Below are 15,475 nucleotides of genomic sequence, written 5' to 3'. Positions count from 1 at the left end.
AACAAGTAAACAACTGTGCAGTGTAACATAGTAAACAAGTAAACAACTGTGCAGTGTAACATAGGAGCAGCCGTCCAGAACAGCCCTTTGTTGAATAAACAGTGTGAGCCTGTAGCTGTAGCTGAAGATGAGGAGCACTGAAATTGGTTAATGTTGTTTTTTCTCTTGGCCCCTATTGATTTTGTGAATACTTGAAGTGGTATACTTAAAATGACAGATAGCCTATTTGGATGTTGAGATACTGGTTTTGTTGGTTGCTATGCAGTCTCGTCTGGTAACCAAGGAGCTAAGTAAGTAAGGAGTAGTAAGTGAGCTCTCTCATGTTTTTCGGTTTTGGTCACAAGTGTATCTTTCTTTATTACAAAACAGCCTTTTCAGTCACTACATGTGTTTGTAACCTCCCTATTCAAAACAGTCTTTTCTGTGATGGCTACTTCAGGGATGTGGATGATCTGCAGGTCCTGTAAAACTCTTAAAATGTCTTATTATTATGGTGTTTTCACTAAGTTGGTCATAAATTTATCATCATAATAATGAATAATAATGTATTGTATTTATATAGCACCTTTCTAGATACTCAAAGTGCTTCACACATCAGAAGTGGGCAGGGGGGGGTGCGGTGGATTCAACAAATCCAACACCGATGTGTAGTAGCAGTGTAGCACCCACCTGGGTGATGCACGGCATCATGTCCTGAATTGAATGTAATTTGTACCTTATCTTCTAATTCAAATCAGGGTTAGCTGATCACTTCTGATAACCTCGTTTTAATATGAACCCTCCGTCACAATGTTAGAGATAACTCATGTTAGAGATGAGGTATGACAAGGCTTAAGGGCCTGAACGACCCCAGCACCAGACTCCTGCAAGACACGCCAGGAGAGTGTCGGCAGTGTCCACAATTGGATAAGATGTCTGGAACTGAAAAAATTGTGTTAGATTTCATTCTAACTGGCAGTAAAAAGGACCTAAAGTCTTGAATTTAACTCTGCTCTGCCATCACTATTGTATAATCAGTGAAGAACAGTGCCTGTATCAGTGATATCGTGTAGCTTACTGTATAGTATTCCCATGATGTCACAAGCATTTGCCTACCAATATGGTGCTATAATACACACAGCTCATTAGCTGTTTGTGTCACTTTGTGATTGTAATCACCTGTTAATTGATTACAATCACCTGTTATTTTCCTACCAAGATGGCTGTGTGGTGATTTAACAGAATACTATCAATATAGCTACATTTCAGCACAGGATAAAAATCAGTGAATGTAACCTGGTCTTGCTCAGGACTCAGGCTCAAGTAAAACAGGCTGGTAGCCAAACTAGCCATACTGTTATTACCATTTGAGGACCTACAGAAAGAAGCACACAGCCCCTGTTTTCTACAGCTCATAACGGGTTTGCATAAAGCCCCCAAATCCCCCCGTGGCCCTCAGGGGTCCACAAGACACAATATGTGGCCTGGCTGATCCAGGACCATGCGGCCCGGTGTTTTCCCAGCTTAGCCAGCCAGGGGGCCGCCTGGAGCAGCAACAACAACATGTGCTGGGATCACACACAGCTCAGCTAACTCCCTGGGAATCTTTAAAGGGATAATTCACTTCAAATACAATATTGCTTTTCATATATTTTCATGATGAGGGATATGTGCAACACATGTTGATGTGTGTGTGGGACCTCCACTTGGGTCACCCATGTTTGCCTCCTGAATGGGATTCAAAATGGCTGCTACACCATTTGGGGTTGCACAAGTTGCTCATTAGTAATCACTTGGTGACAATAACTGGGTTTCCATCCAAAGGTATCGCAACTTTTAATCGAATTTTCAGAAAGTCGGCAAAAGAAAATACGATATTTTGCACGTTTCCACCCACTACCGTTATGCGTAATATCAGGAATGGTGAAGAGGAGGGGCAATTCATTGACGTGATTAAAACATCGCCAGGTGCCAGTCAAACCCTCAAATGAGGGAAATTAACCCCGTTCTCTGAATAAATGTGAGGTAAGAGAAAACATCCTATATTCAGACTGAAGTGGAGTAAATCATGATGGCTTGGTGACGGAGAGCACACTGCTGTCTGCCTCTGCTAACGTTACACGTGCGTGCCGTTGTCTCGCTATGAAAAACATCACATATTAATTTAACGGTTCTTGATTATAGGCCTACAGAGGTACGTAAAATGTATTACCAGACGCCACTCTTCAATTCGGCATATATCCACAGAGGTTTACTGTAAGTGAATAAAATGTCAATTCTGGATGTGAGTCACCTGTTATCTCGCTGTCTTCCCCCGTTAAAACTGCATGTTTTTAATGGAGTTTGGTTACACATTCGCTAAAGCTGTTTCCACTACATTTATCGCATTTCCTTTTATCGATACACCCATACTGTTCCGCCTCCCTCAGGCGTGAAAACTTTTTTGCGATATTTGGAGGTTTTATTGAATTTTTTGCTGTTTCCGCTCAGGATTTTAATGCGCAATCTGAAATTTTGCATAAAAACAGGTGGATGGAATCCGAACTTGTGTGGACTGGCACTCTCTCTCTTTCTCTCTCTCTCTGTCTGTTTATCTCTCTCTCTCTCTGTCTCTTTGCTAACATGCTAACACCCCTGATCCCTGTACATGCTGAATTATAGATGAGAGCTAACCGTTTATCGATTGCTTGGCTTCTAGTGTTGCACTGTCCTCTTACCAGCACAGTTTCTCTGTCTCCCAATTCAATTCAATTCAATTCAATTCAATTCAATTCAATTCAATTCAATTGAAAGTGTTTATTGACATTTGATACAGCGGTATCTATTGCCAAAGCATTGATAAAGTATTTCTCTGTCTGTTTCTCACTTGCACGTACACGCACGCACGCACACACACACACACACACACACACACACACACACACACACACACACACACACACACACACACACACACACACACACACACACACACACACACACACACACACACACACACACACACTTTCCCTCTGTCACTCTCTCTCACCCCCTCTGGGTTACAGCCATAGGAGACACAATCTCTGCCCAGGCCTTTGTTGCTCTGTCAGCTACAGTGGCAGAGCTGATAATGAGAGGGGGGGGCTGTGATGGATGAAAGAGGGAGGCAGAAAAAGAGAGATGGAGAGAGAGAACAGAGGGAGAGAGACTGTCACTCTGCCAAAGTCCCTGATGATATCAGGATAGGGGACGTCCAGACAGAATACAGAGAAAGAGCCAGATGAAGAGAGAGGCGAAATTGAGAAGACGTTTCTGGAGCTGCTGAAGTGTGTGTGTGTGTGTGTGTGTGTGTGTGTGTGTGTGTGTTGCTTTGTCTGAGAAACATATATTTGATCACTTATCTCCTTACGACACAGTGGGGAGACTCAACATGTGTGTGTTTGTGTGTTTCTGCGTGTTTGGTTTAATTTAAAAATGATCATAAAATCTTTTTTGCCCCACAAGGGAACGTTTTGCTTTGGAAATCAGGGTTGGACAGTTATCCCCAACATGGTGTCCCTAAAATGTGATTACCAGAAAATTACCGCTTTAGTCCACACAATGGAACAAGCTTCTTTTATGCAGAGGTATTTACTGTATTGGGTAAGGAGAAGTGTTTAGTTAGGGCATGAATACAATTGTATTTTTGCCTGAGGGAGAGACGTGCTGTACTGCAAAAGTCGTGTGTGTCAATTTTGTTTTACCCAAAGCCTCAGAAATTCCCTTACCATGCAAGAAATGTGCTTAAGTTCCCATTTACCCAAAAACGCACGCACGCACGCACGCACACACACGCAGACGCACGCGCACACACACACACACACACACACACACACACACACACACACACACACACACACACACACACACACACACACACACACACACACACACACACACACACACACACCTACGTGCTCTCCTCCCCTGGCTATCATTATTGACACCGACAGCAAAAGTGTCATTCGTTAACTTGATTGATCCCTTGAGCACTTTTTATTTCCATAGCTAAATGTCTTGTAGATTTTCATCGATTCGAAAAATATTCTGCTGATGTGTGAAAAGATTAAAAAGATTAAAGCCAAGTTCAGACTCGACTCTATGAGCCCTCGATGTCACTTTTTGGAGCTTGCCGACAAACCCTCGGCCCTCGCAAATCGGCCCTCGATTGTTATGTGTGAACAGATGCGAGCGGGGAGCTCGCAGAGAGCTCACCGATGAGTCACAGAGGCCCCACGTCGTGTCGGGAGAGCCATCAATGTGCTACAGCCAATGAGAGCGCAGTGAGGAGGAGAGCCATCAACGTGCTACAGCCAATGAGAGCGCAGTGAGGAGGAGAGCCATCAACGTGCTACAGCCAATGAGAGCGCAGTGATGAGGAGAGCCATCAACGTGCTACAGCCAATGAGAGCGCAGTGAGGGGGAGAGCCATCAACGTGCTACAGCCAATGAGAGCGCAAGAAGACACGCAATGACTTTACAAAGACGGAGAAAAGAATACGGGGGATTCTATCGAATTGGTGCAAACTGCTGTCCCACAGCTAAAAACTATTTTTTTAAAGCATTTTAATCATAAGTTAAGTTAAGTTATCCTTTATTTATCCCCATGGGGAAATTCATCCTCTGCATTTGACCCATCCTCTACTAGGAACCTTCCTAGAACTAGGAGCAGTGGGCAGCCGCTGTGCAGCGCCCGGGGACCAACTCCAGTTCTTTTGCCAGTGCCTTGGTCAGGGGCGCTGACAGGAGTATTAACCCTAACATACATGTCTTTTGGTGGTGGGAGGAAACCCACACGAACATAACATAATAACATAACATAATAATGATGTTTAATCATTCTATTATCTAACAGAACCCGGAATAATATTTGAGATAGCAGTAAACTTCATAACTCTGACTTAATAATTTGGAACCTGTACAGTGTACAATGAGCCATATGTTGTGCCAGAGTGTGTGTGTTTAGAGATCAAGCCGTGAGCAGACCTGTGTGAGACTGTGTTTGTGGACTCGTCAGGGATGGATTCATTAATGCGTGATCCCCTGTCGCCGCTGAGTCATATAATGTAGTGTGAAATCCACAACGACACAAAGTCTCCCACAAGACTGCAAGTTGTGTCATCTGAACAGAACAGAACAGCGACTGATGACTGTCTGGTAATAAGAATAAGAATAATTGGTTGCATTTATTGCACATTTCTAGATACTCAAGGTGCCTCACATAGGGGGTGGGAGGGGTGTTGTGAGGGTGGGGCTCAACTCATCCGACCAATACCGATGTGTACTGTGTAGCAGCCACTTGGGTGATGCACGGCAGCCAGTTTGCACCAGAACGCTCACCACACATCAGCTATCACGGTGGACTGAATGTGCCAATTTGATTCAGATTCAGATTCATACTTTGTCCTCTGTGGAGGAAATGTTATTCCACAGTCTGTACAACAAACATTTAGAAACAAATAAACACACAGAGACAACAAGAGAGACACCACACGCAGGTCTCTAACTATTTGCCCAGGCGTTTTAAGGCAGTTGTAGCTGAGGGGACAAAACTCTTTTTTGCAGAGTGGTTGTCTGTATTTGTGGCCAGAGGGGAGGAGGGTGAAACATGGCCATGTTTGAAGGAAGGCCTGTTTGGGAATGTAGCCAGGGCACGAGGTGACAACCCTACTCTTATGAAGAGTGCCAATGGGATCTTTTAATGACCACAGAGAGTCAGGACCTCAGTTTTATGTCTCATCCGAAGGACGGTGCTCACTCACAGACAGGGTCTCTGTCTCTGCCCTGGGGCATTGGGGAGATTATTCATGGGACCAGAGGGAAGAGCACCTCCTACTGGTCCTCCAACACCACCTCTAGCACCAGTCTCCCATCCAAGGAGTATCCTAGACCAGAGCTGCTTTAGCTTTCCCAGGAAAGCCAGTAATGTATTGCAGCAGCCGCTGGTGCTCTCTGTGCCATAAGAGTTCAGTTGTTGATGTGAATCTTATTTTCCTGTCATAATTCTCTTATTCTAGACTATTGCTTGTAGATGGAGTACCGAATATTCAAAATACACCAAAGCGGGGCTTTGTGGCCAGGCTTGGTGTGTAGCCTACATACAATCACAAACAGTGTTGCATGAGACTATTGCTATTAATAGGGTCACACACACACAAACCTAGGAAAAAAAAAGATGGAGGGATGTGAAGGTCCAGGAACAACAAGCGCAAACCTTGACCATGGCACCACTTTCCCCCAACTCCACCCAACTCCACCCAACTCCACCCATATCCCCTTAGAAACTAATCCTACCCATCCCTCCAATACCCACTCTCTATCACCTTCCTATCCCTATGGCCCCTTTCCCCCTCACTTCAGGAGTCTTCACACAGTTTTGTCTGTTTTTTTTAACTGCTGTGATGCACAGGCCCAACCCACAACCTCGCTGCTTTCATCACACTGAGTTTTGACCCAGCGTCTCACTTTGGTACACGTTGCCGGGAGTATTGCTCGTTTTTTAAATTGCTTTCAGAGCTGCCAAGTATCCCAGCCCAAAGGCCATGACACATGAGCAACGTTTAGAGGGAATGGAAAAGTGCAATTCTGCCAGCGATTATGGCCAACATTCTTTTGTCATTATACTCAAATGTAGCGATAACCCACGACCTTAGAGGGCGGCAGAGGACCGTCAGCAGCACTGCAGTTCCCATAATCACAGTTAAGAATATCCTCATGTGGATCGTGGCTTTTATAGAAAAGTTACCAAAGCAGTTTATTTCTATAGCACATTTCATACACAGAGGCAATTGCAAGGTGTTACAAGGTAAAAAGGTTACAGTGCAAAATTATTAACATATTTTTCTACCTTGTGAGCGAAATCATATGCAGCATAATTACATCTTAGATTATGCATAGTTGTGAGGGAATTCTGGAAGTGTGATTTTACCGATTCATCCTTCTGGTGATTCCCCCTAATTAAATTGCAGATGTGATGGTTAGAAATTTGGTTCAAACTTGAAACAATCTAAGTCACAGAATGTTGTCTCTTGGTCCATCTGAGCAGGAATCTGTTCAGGACCTCGTGTGCTGGTGTGTGGTGTACACGGTACATTATAACACAAAGGGTCCTTGCTTACAGGATTCCATCACAGTGGTGAGAAGGTAATTGGCACTATTGTGAATGAACTCTGTAAGTGTTTTATACCCATTTACTTATTAAATTCCCTCATTTTCTTAAATCTACTTTGGACCAATCTATGCTTTCTCTTGGTTATCTTGGCTCAGTTCAAAGTGAGATCACTGCTAAATTGCAGATGTGGTGGTAGAAATTAGGTTCAAAGCCTCTGCCAAACTTTTGGTTCATGGTTCACATTGGTACAGATGTGTATTGGCTGAAAGGTTTGCTCTAATGCAGTACATCATGCAGTACATAGGACTCAGAAACCAGAGAAAAGAAAGATTGCTAACTAGCTCCTGGTTTGCCACAAGAGTCGACATAGCAACAGATGCAACGCCTCTTTGGATTGGCTGGTTGAAAGCAGCCGTGGTATCATTCTTCATCGGCCAGCTTTTTGTGTCAGTTCTCATCTCTGGTGAAGGCAATATTGCGCGTCTCTAATATCATCCACATATTCGTATGGGAGAGATTTTCACAGCTAATCTGTTCAATGTTTTTTGTTATATATAGGTCACTAAACAATGTTTCTGTCTCTCTTCTTTCATTCATCGTCACATTTGATTGAATTATTTTGATTTCATTCTCCTTTCTCTCATCATGACACTTTCCTTTGTTTTGGTCTTGCAGGAAGGCCGTGAGCAGTATGAGCTGGCTGCCACCTCGGAGCAGGGCGGCAAGAAGAAAGCCAAGGGCAAGAAGAAAGAAAAGGATATGGATGAACTGAAGAAAGAAGTGGACATGGTCAGTCTCTCTCTCACTCTGGACGTCTCTCTCTCACTCTGTACGTCTCTCTCTCACTCTGGACGTCTCTCTCTCTCACTCTGGACGTCTCTCTCTCACTCTGGACGTCTCTCTCTCTGTTTGTCCAATAGCTCAATTTGACTCAATGCGTGCCTTTCCTTCTGTTCTGTTCTCTACTGTAAGGTCTTTTTCTCCTACCACTCCTCTTAAGCCTCCACTCTCTGTCACCTCTCCCCCTTTCATAAGACCAAAAAACACAAACTCAAGGCTATAAGACGGAGAAAGTATTAATAATGTCTTGAATACAGCAACACGAGACCCATGCAGGGTTGTTTTTCAATTAAGCAATATTGAAGCAGTATCACACAAAAAGGGACAGCTGTTCTTCTGGATAGCAACTCAGGTCGAGTGCCGAACATAATCTTAGTGATGATAAGGTGTGATATTGCTTTTATACAACAGTTGTAAAAGCTATTCATCAAGTCAGTCTTTTTTAAAGTCATTTGAGACAACAGATGATTTTTGTCTCCGTCAACCAAAGCAGTTCTCTCAGGATTGCACTAACTCTACCAAGTGTTGCCAAGCAACAGGTCAACTGTTTCCCGGCTGAAGCTAGCCAAGCTAGCTACTTTTAGGTTAGATGATTTCAGCTTACCGTTCATAATCATAATAAGGGTCAAATAGGTGCGTGCAGAAAAACATTGTGAATACACTCAGATTGCTTGCTTGGACCTACCTGTTGTATAATTTTTATACAATATGCCAAACACATTTTGATTTCATCACTTCTGCTTTCATAAACACAGTTGGCCATCATCTACTAGCCTACTGCTCATTGAGAACTTCAGAACTTTAATTAGCTCATGTTCAATTGGAACTAGGCTGCTTTTCTCTTCTTATGAACGTCTTATCCTCTGCCTCCCCTTTTTACCTCTTCTCTTTCTGGCGTCCTCCCTCCCTCCTGTCTATTCTGTGTTCTTTCTTTCTCTGGCCCCTGTGGCTGTTTCTCTCTCTGTGTGACAGTGTGGTAGTTTCACCCTGTGAAAGGTAGTCATTTTAAAATTGAAAGGTCAGAGCACAATGTGCCGAGAATGTCACCAGGTTTTGACATAATATGGAACACACACACACACACACACACACACACACACACACACACACACACACACACACACACACACACACACACAGGACTGATACCACCTTTTTTCTGTGTCCTAATAGGATGATCACAAGCTGACCCTGGATGAGCTCAATCGCAAATATGGAACAGACCTCAACAGGGTAAGACAGAGTTTTCTACTGTAGCCTACTGTTTGTGTGTGTGTGTGGTGTGTGTGTGTGTGTGTGTGTGTGTGGTGTATGTGTGTCCACTTCTTAGTGCGTGAGATGCGTCTCACCTGCTGCTGCCTGCCTTTTTTAAATCGTACTGAGATGAGATTTCATCATTTTGACATCCTCTAGAGAACATATATATTTGAAGAGTGTTTCAGTCAAACTGTCCACGGCACTAACAGCACCTTAGATCATAAGAGTGGATTTCCTTTACATGATCAAGGAAGAGGTATTGATTGTGGGATCAGCTGCTACAGGCTCAGCTATCCCAGTGTTTATTAAAGAGCGTCCATCGATCAGAGGGAGGAGGAGGAGGAGGAGGAGGAGGAGGAGGAGGAGGAGGAGGAGGAGGAAGAAGGGGGTAGGGAAATGGAGGTGAATGGAGAGGAGAGGAGGTAAAGCGATGGATGGTTTTTCTTTCTCGTCTGAACTATTTGTTTCTGGTTTCCTGTCTTTCTAACACGCCCCTTCCTCCCTGCCAGCCAGCCTCTCTCCTCATGCAAATGTGCTCTCGGTCATGCAGGGGAGATCAAGGAGAATGGTTAATCAGTGCCTCCAAACTTGAGTCTCCAAGCTCTTTGTGTGTGTTTGTGTGTGTGTGTGTGTGTGTGTGTGTGTGTGTGTGTGTGTGTGTGTGTGTGTGAGAGAGAGAGAGAGAGAGAGAGAGAGAGTGAGTGAGCAGCACTACTGAATAATTTAGCGCCCCCCCCCAGAAGCCCCTCTGCACTGATTTCATAGAGCCTCCTCTCCTCCTTTTTCCTCCTCTCCATTCCTCCCGTCGTTTACTTCCTCTCTTTGAATCTTCTCATCTCCTTACTCAAAGAGCTTATTGCTAAGAACAGAAGGCTAATAGGCTGTTCCATTGCAACATCAGTGCACAGCAAATCCGCCATTTTGGTCTGAAGGAGAGTACCATAATGACACCAGTAATACGTCCTGCCTACAAAGTGCTGTACAAAAGTACCTCTACAGAAACGGCCTGTGTTCTTCCCCGTCACGGTGTGTCTCTGTCATGGTTCTGTGCTGTTTCCCATTGGAGCAAGGAGGCGTTTTCAGGCCAAAATGCGCTGTTGTCAAAAAAACACCAGATCTTCGCCTCTTGGCCGCTACACTCTTTGCCTTCCTCCTCCGTTTTCCTCCTCCTACCTTCTGATGGAGGAGATGGCCCTGTTTTTCTGTTGATGCCCTGTTGCTAGGCAACTAGGAGCACCAGCAGAACTTGCATGCATGTTAGCAATAGGCTTGTTTTGTGTGTGTGTGTGTGTGTGTGGGGGGGGGTGCCTGGCAGGCAATATGCATAAGACTTGGTTAAAAGTTCTGCATCAATATTCATTATAATAAAAGACGTGGCAGACTATTAAGATGTTATCATAAATGCAGAAGAGAGATTTGTTGATTAGTCTATTTTGATGAAGAAGCCAAGTCCAAAATGTCTTCCCAGTGATGCTTCCTGCCTATGATGTGGCTCCATCTGGCCAAATAATCTCTTAGTTCTCACTGTGGCACTGCTATATTTCACCCATCTGCCATTGGATGAAGTTCCCACACTATTTACCTTCAGCGTAAATCATACACGCCTTGTGGTTTATTCCTAAGCACCTACATGTATAAGAACAGGACTATGTATTGTTACCTATCTGCCAGTGATTGAACACATCTTGGAACATCTGGGAAAGAAAATCAAAATAGTTTATTGCCAAGAATAAAGAAGAAACATATCTCTGTCTCTCTCTCTCTCTCTCTCCCTCTCTCTTTCTGTCTCTCTCCTCTACTTTAGGGTCTAACTAGTGCGAGGGCGGCAGAGATCCTAGCCCGTGACGGACCCAACGCCCTCACCCCTCCCCCCACCACCCCAGAGTGGGTCAAGTTCTGCAAACAGGTCAAACCAAAATCTCTGTTTTGAATTTGACATTTTTGGCTGGAGTTGAGAATGTTTCAAAATGTTTGAGCCTGACCATAAAGGGAGGTCAAAACGGTCAAATCTTAGTTTCTTTAACACAGAGGTTGTCTCTCATTTAACTCTTGTACAGTAAGTATAAGCGATTGCCTTTAAAGGAACAGCTCACCCTAAAATCCAAAATACATATGTTCCCTCTCACCTGTAGTGCTATTTATCCATCTATATCGTTGAGTTTTGGAGATATCGGCCGCAGAGTTTCTGCCTTCTCTCCAATACAATGGAACTGGATGGCACTCGGCTTGTGATGCTCAAAGTGCCAAAGAAATACATTTGAAAAACTCAACAGCATTGTCTCTTTCCAATGGACCATTATGGAAAATGGTCCATAATGGCCCACCATCAGGCCTGTTCTTGGGGCAATTGACGCCCACGAACCAAGGCGCCAACGACGTAATGATGATGACACCGCCGTGACATCATCGATGATGACGTCAGAGTTCACCTCGTGAGGTCATCGGTGATGTCAGAGTTTCCCCTGTGAGGTCATCAGCGAAGTCAGACGGTCTAGGCTGACTGTGATGGCAGACGTGACTTTATGAGGTCACCGATGATGTCATACCTCCCCGGACGTTGTGACATCACCAACGATATCATACATCGAATGTGGGGGGGGGTATAAAAGGTGTTGTTCTGCTATGATATGTGTCCTATGTTCCCCTTTCTGCAATCTGTATGCCACTCTGTATACTGCTTCTGCCTGATATTCCAATAAATTCGCCTGAAAGACATCTCTGTGGTTCTAACCGATCACTGCCCGTGAGCCCTTACCTAAGATCCAGCAACTTCACACTTCACACAAGGCAACCACACAAACTTCCCTACAACCCCGTTACTCAAGATAATCCACAGACCTTGTCATGAGCAGTTTCATGGAGGAACTATTTTCTTTTGACCGAACTACAGCCGCTAGCTGCTAGCTAGTTCCTACATGAGACTGCAAAAGAAAATAGTTCCTACATGAAACTGCTCACAACAAAGTCTGTGCATTATCTTGAGTAACCGGGTCATGATTTCTGGAAAGAGACAATCCTGGTGAGTTTTTCAAATGTATTTCTTTGGTGTTTCGAGCACTACAAGCCGAGTGCCATCCAGTTCCATTGTATTGGAGAGAAGGTAGCATTTCTATGGCCGATATCTCCAAAACTCAGGCAACTATCCCAAAACGATATAGATGGATAAATAGCACTACAGGTGAGAGGAACAATATGTATTTTGGATTTTAGGGTGAGCTGTCCCTTTAAGGGTTTTCATCTTCTGTGTATTAAGCTAATCAGAAGGTACTCGGTCAAACCTCAGAGACAGAAAGTCACTCCTTTTCCTCTCTCATTCAGATGTTTGGTGGTTTCTCCATGCTTTTGTGGACCGGAGCCCTTCTCTGTTTCCTGGCCTATGGAATCCAGGCTGTCATGGAGGACGAGCCAGCCAATGACAATGTAAGAAAACACCCTTAAAATATACTGTTTTGATATGACAATATGTCACACATTAATGTAAAACTCAAAAACTGACAAGTATCTATTATGATTATTTTGTCATATGTTGCTATTTCAAGAGGTCCTTTGTATCATTTGTCCATTTGTGTGTCTGATTAATCAATCAATATGTTGATTTGCGGCACGGGGGGTCAGTGGTTAGCACTGTAACCTCACAGCAAGAAGGTTGTGGGTTCAAATCTGTGTGGAGTTCTCCCCATATTTGCATGCTCTGTGTGCCCCGTTTCCTCCCACAGTCCAAAGATATTGTAGTGTATTGTATTGTTTGTGTAGTATTATATTGTAAGCTAGTAAAATGTGTAGTATGTATATGAAATATGTAACCTATGTTGTGTGTATGATGTCTATGTATATGACTGTGATGATGTTATGTAAAACCCTTTGAGACATTCTTGTGATAAGGGGCTATAAACATAACTGAACTGAACTGATATTATAAGATTCTCTCAGAATGACAGTTAACCAATAATTATGTAATGAAGACCAAAAATATTGGACAGCTAAAGATTTCCAGCTCATGTTTGAGGCTGGCAAGTTGAAAATGTTGCATTAATACTTTGCAATATGCAAACAGATTTTGTTTTAGCTTATGATTGTGCAGAATATAAGGGTTGATGTAAAATTATGGCACAATATCTCAGGAGAGCTGACGATGTATGTGGCGATGTGTGTCTATTGAAAAGTGAGGAGAAAGCGTCCCTATCATTCCCAACTCATCATGCATTAAGTGCAAATATAAATGCTGTTATATTTTGACTTGCACAGTTGTACCTGGGTGTTGTGCTCTCTGCTGTCGTCATCATCACTGGCTGCTTCTCCTACTACCAAGAGGCTAAGAGCTCCAAGATCATGGACTCCTTCAAGAACCTGGTCCCACAGGTATTACCCCATGCATTTCATTGAGACCATCCATCAATTTATTTTCATTGTTCCATCTGTTTTACACAGAAGAAATGACAAACTGGATATCGGTGGTTCTCAAGTGATCTAGCCTCATGACCCACATTCTTCCTTAGTCATTAAGTCGTGACCCAAATATCAGATTTTCTCTTCTTGTTTCTGCCCTAAATATACTGCATGGGATTAGCATAACGTGGGCATGCCATAGAACCCATTCTCATTCAAATATCTTGAGGCGAGAGGTCAAGGGACCCTTTTGAAAATGGCCATGCCAGTTTTTCCTCGCCAAAATGTAGCCTAACTTTGGAGCATTATTTAGCCTTCCTGACAAGCTAGTAGGGGTGTCGCGGTACGTGTATTCGTCCCGTGAATTCACGGTATGGGTGTCACGGTTCGGTGCGTGAAGCGACATGACGAATACGTCAAATCCAGAAGTGGTGGTAAAGCACCTAAACACTGTTTGAACGCCATTAAATTGAATTGAATTATACACCACAGAAGACACACCAAAACAACACAAAGGCTATAGAAATCCGCGTTCACTGAATGGAACGTTTTGTGGAGAGGAAACATTACTGGGGGTCGCTCCAGCATGTTTACAAGCCGTAGCTTCCATGCTACTTCACAAAACCACAACAACATTGAAGCGTCCAGCTGCTCCCCATTCACCGTCGTCAAAAAAGTGCAGAGCAGTATCCTAATGACTTTTATTACTCAGGCAATAAGCTGTTTTGCAAATTCTGTCTGTCTTCTGCTTGCTAATGTAACGTTACGTAGCCGTGACAAAGTCCTTTATAGTTGCGCGTTGCGGCTAACACGTTACACAACACTGACAAAGCTGTTAACTTGTAAACAAGCAACTTACATCGCGTGGGATGACAAGCAAGATGCGGTGAGGAAGAGGGGATGACTCCTTGTCATGTTCCAATAATCCATTATGATGACGAACGTAATCATTATGGTAAACAAAACTTGCATCCAATAACGTTAGCATACTTGGGAAAGTTAAACCCACCCCGCTGTCTGTCAGACAGTGGGGGAGGGGTGGATGGGAGTAATAGGCTACTCCACACATGCACTATGTTTACAAACTTGTGTACAATAAAGATTTAAAGTGGGGGGATATGCCTTCCTTTGCCTTCCTTTCGTACCGAACCGTGACCCCGAAACCGAGGTACGTACCGAACCGTGACTTTTGTGTACCGTGACACCCCTACAAGCTAGCATGCCATGTCTGGCACCAATGGGTGCCTTAGGTCTTCTAGTTTCAGAGGATACCAGTATCTTCGCTATAGATTTGAAAATGAAAAACTTTTTTTTTCATGCACACATCCGTGACTCACTCAAAACAGCCCTGCAATCCACTGCAGTGAAAAACATTTCACTATCATCATCTAGTCAAATCCTAATTAAAATCTATGAAGACAAAGTAACATTACCTAAAACAATGCAGTCCTCTAGACATGTGAGTCTCATTAGACCTATGTTGAATGATTTGGAGATTAATAATGACAACTGCTTTCATTGTAATAAGACATAAGGCATTACACAAAGGAAATGGAACTGGAACTAATTAAAATGCAGAGCTGTGAGTGTCACTTTTGCCTTTGTCTTACAAAAGTGTTGCTAATCTTGCTGTCATCCTGGTCTCATAGCAAGCCCTGGTCGTCCGTGACGGTGAGAAGAAGAACCTAAACGCTGAGGAGGTGGTGGTGGGAGACCTGGTGGAAGTGAAAGGAGGTGACAGGATCCCTGCTGATCTGCGTATCATCTCTGCTCAGGGCTGCAAGGTGGGTGCTTCCAGCCCGGTACGCATGTTCAAGAAATGTAGTTTCAAAATGTTCCTCATCATAACATTAAAGGCAATCATTTTACGATGCTGTTGTTCTT

At 43.6% G+C, this 15,475-nt stretch overlaps 1 protein-coding gene across 1 annotated transcript in view; it reads left to right on the top strand.

Annotated features, from left to right (window-relative positions):
- The window catches only part of LOC310773934 (sodium/potassium-transporting ATPase subunit alpha-1-like), a 61,800-nt gene that overhangs the window by 14,995 nt on the left and 31,330 nt on the right, over positions 1 to 15,475 (top strand). Inside the window, exons 2-7 of the mRNA XM_083633941.1 lie at positions 7,784 to 7,897; positions 9,122 to 9,181; positions 11,010 to 11,111; positions 12,524 to 12,625; positions 13,451 to 13,564; positions 15,241 to 15,375. Coding sequence (XP_083490067.1) covers positions 7,784 to 7,897; positions 9,122 to 9,181; positions 11,010 to 11,111; positions 12,524 to 12,625; positions 13,451 to 13,564; positions 15,241 to 15,375 — 627 coding nt within the window. The remainder of the gene's footprint in view (positions 1 to 7,783; positions 7,898 to 9,121; positions 9,182 to 11,009; positions 11,112 to 12,523; positions 12,626 to 13,450; positions 13,565 to 15,240; positions 15,376 to 15,475) is intronic.

The sequence above is a fragment of the Poromitra crassiceps genome, assembly GCF_964638095.1.
Source record: "Poromitra crassiceps genome assembly, chromosome: 3".
Taxonomy (NCBI): Eukaryota; Metazoa; Chordata; class Actinopteri; order Beryciformes; family Melamphaidae; genus Poromitra; species Poromitra crassiceps.
The sequence above is the reverse complement of the archived record's forward strand: the minus strand, read 5'-3'. Positions and strand labels throughout refer to the sequence as shown.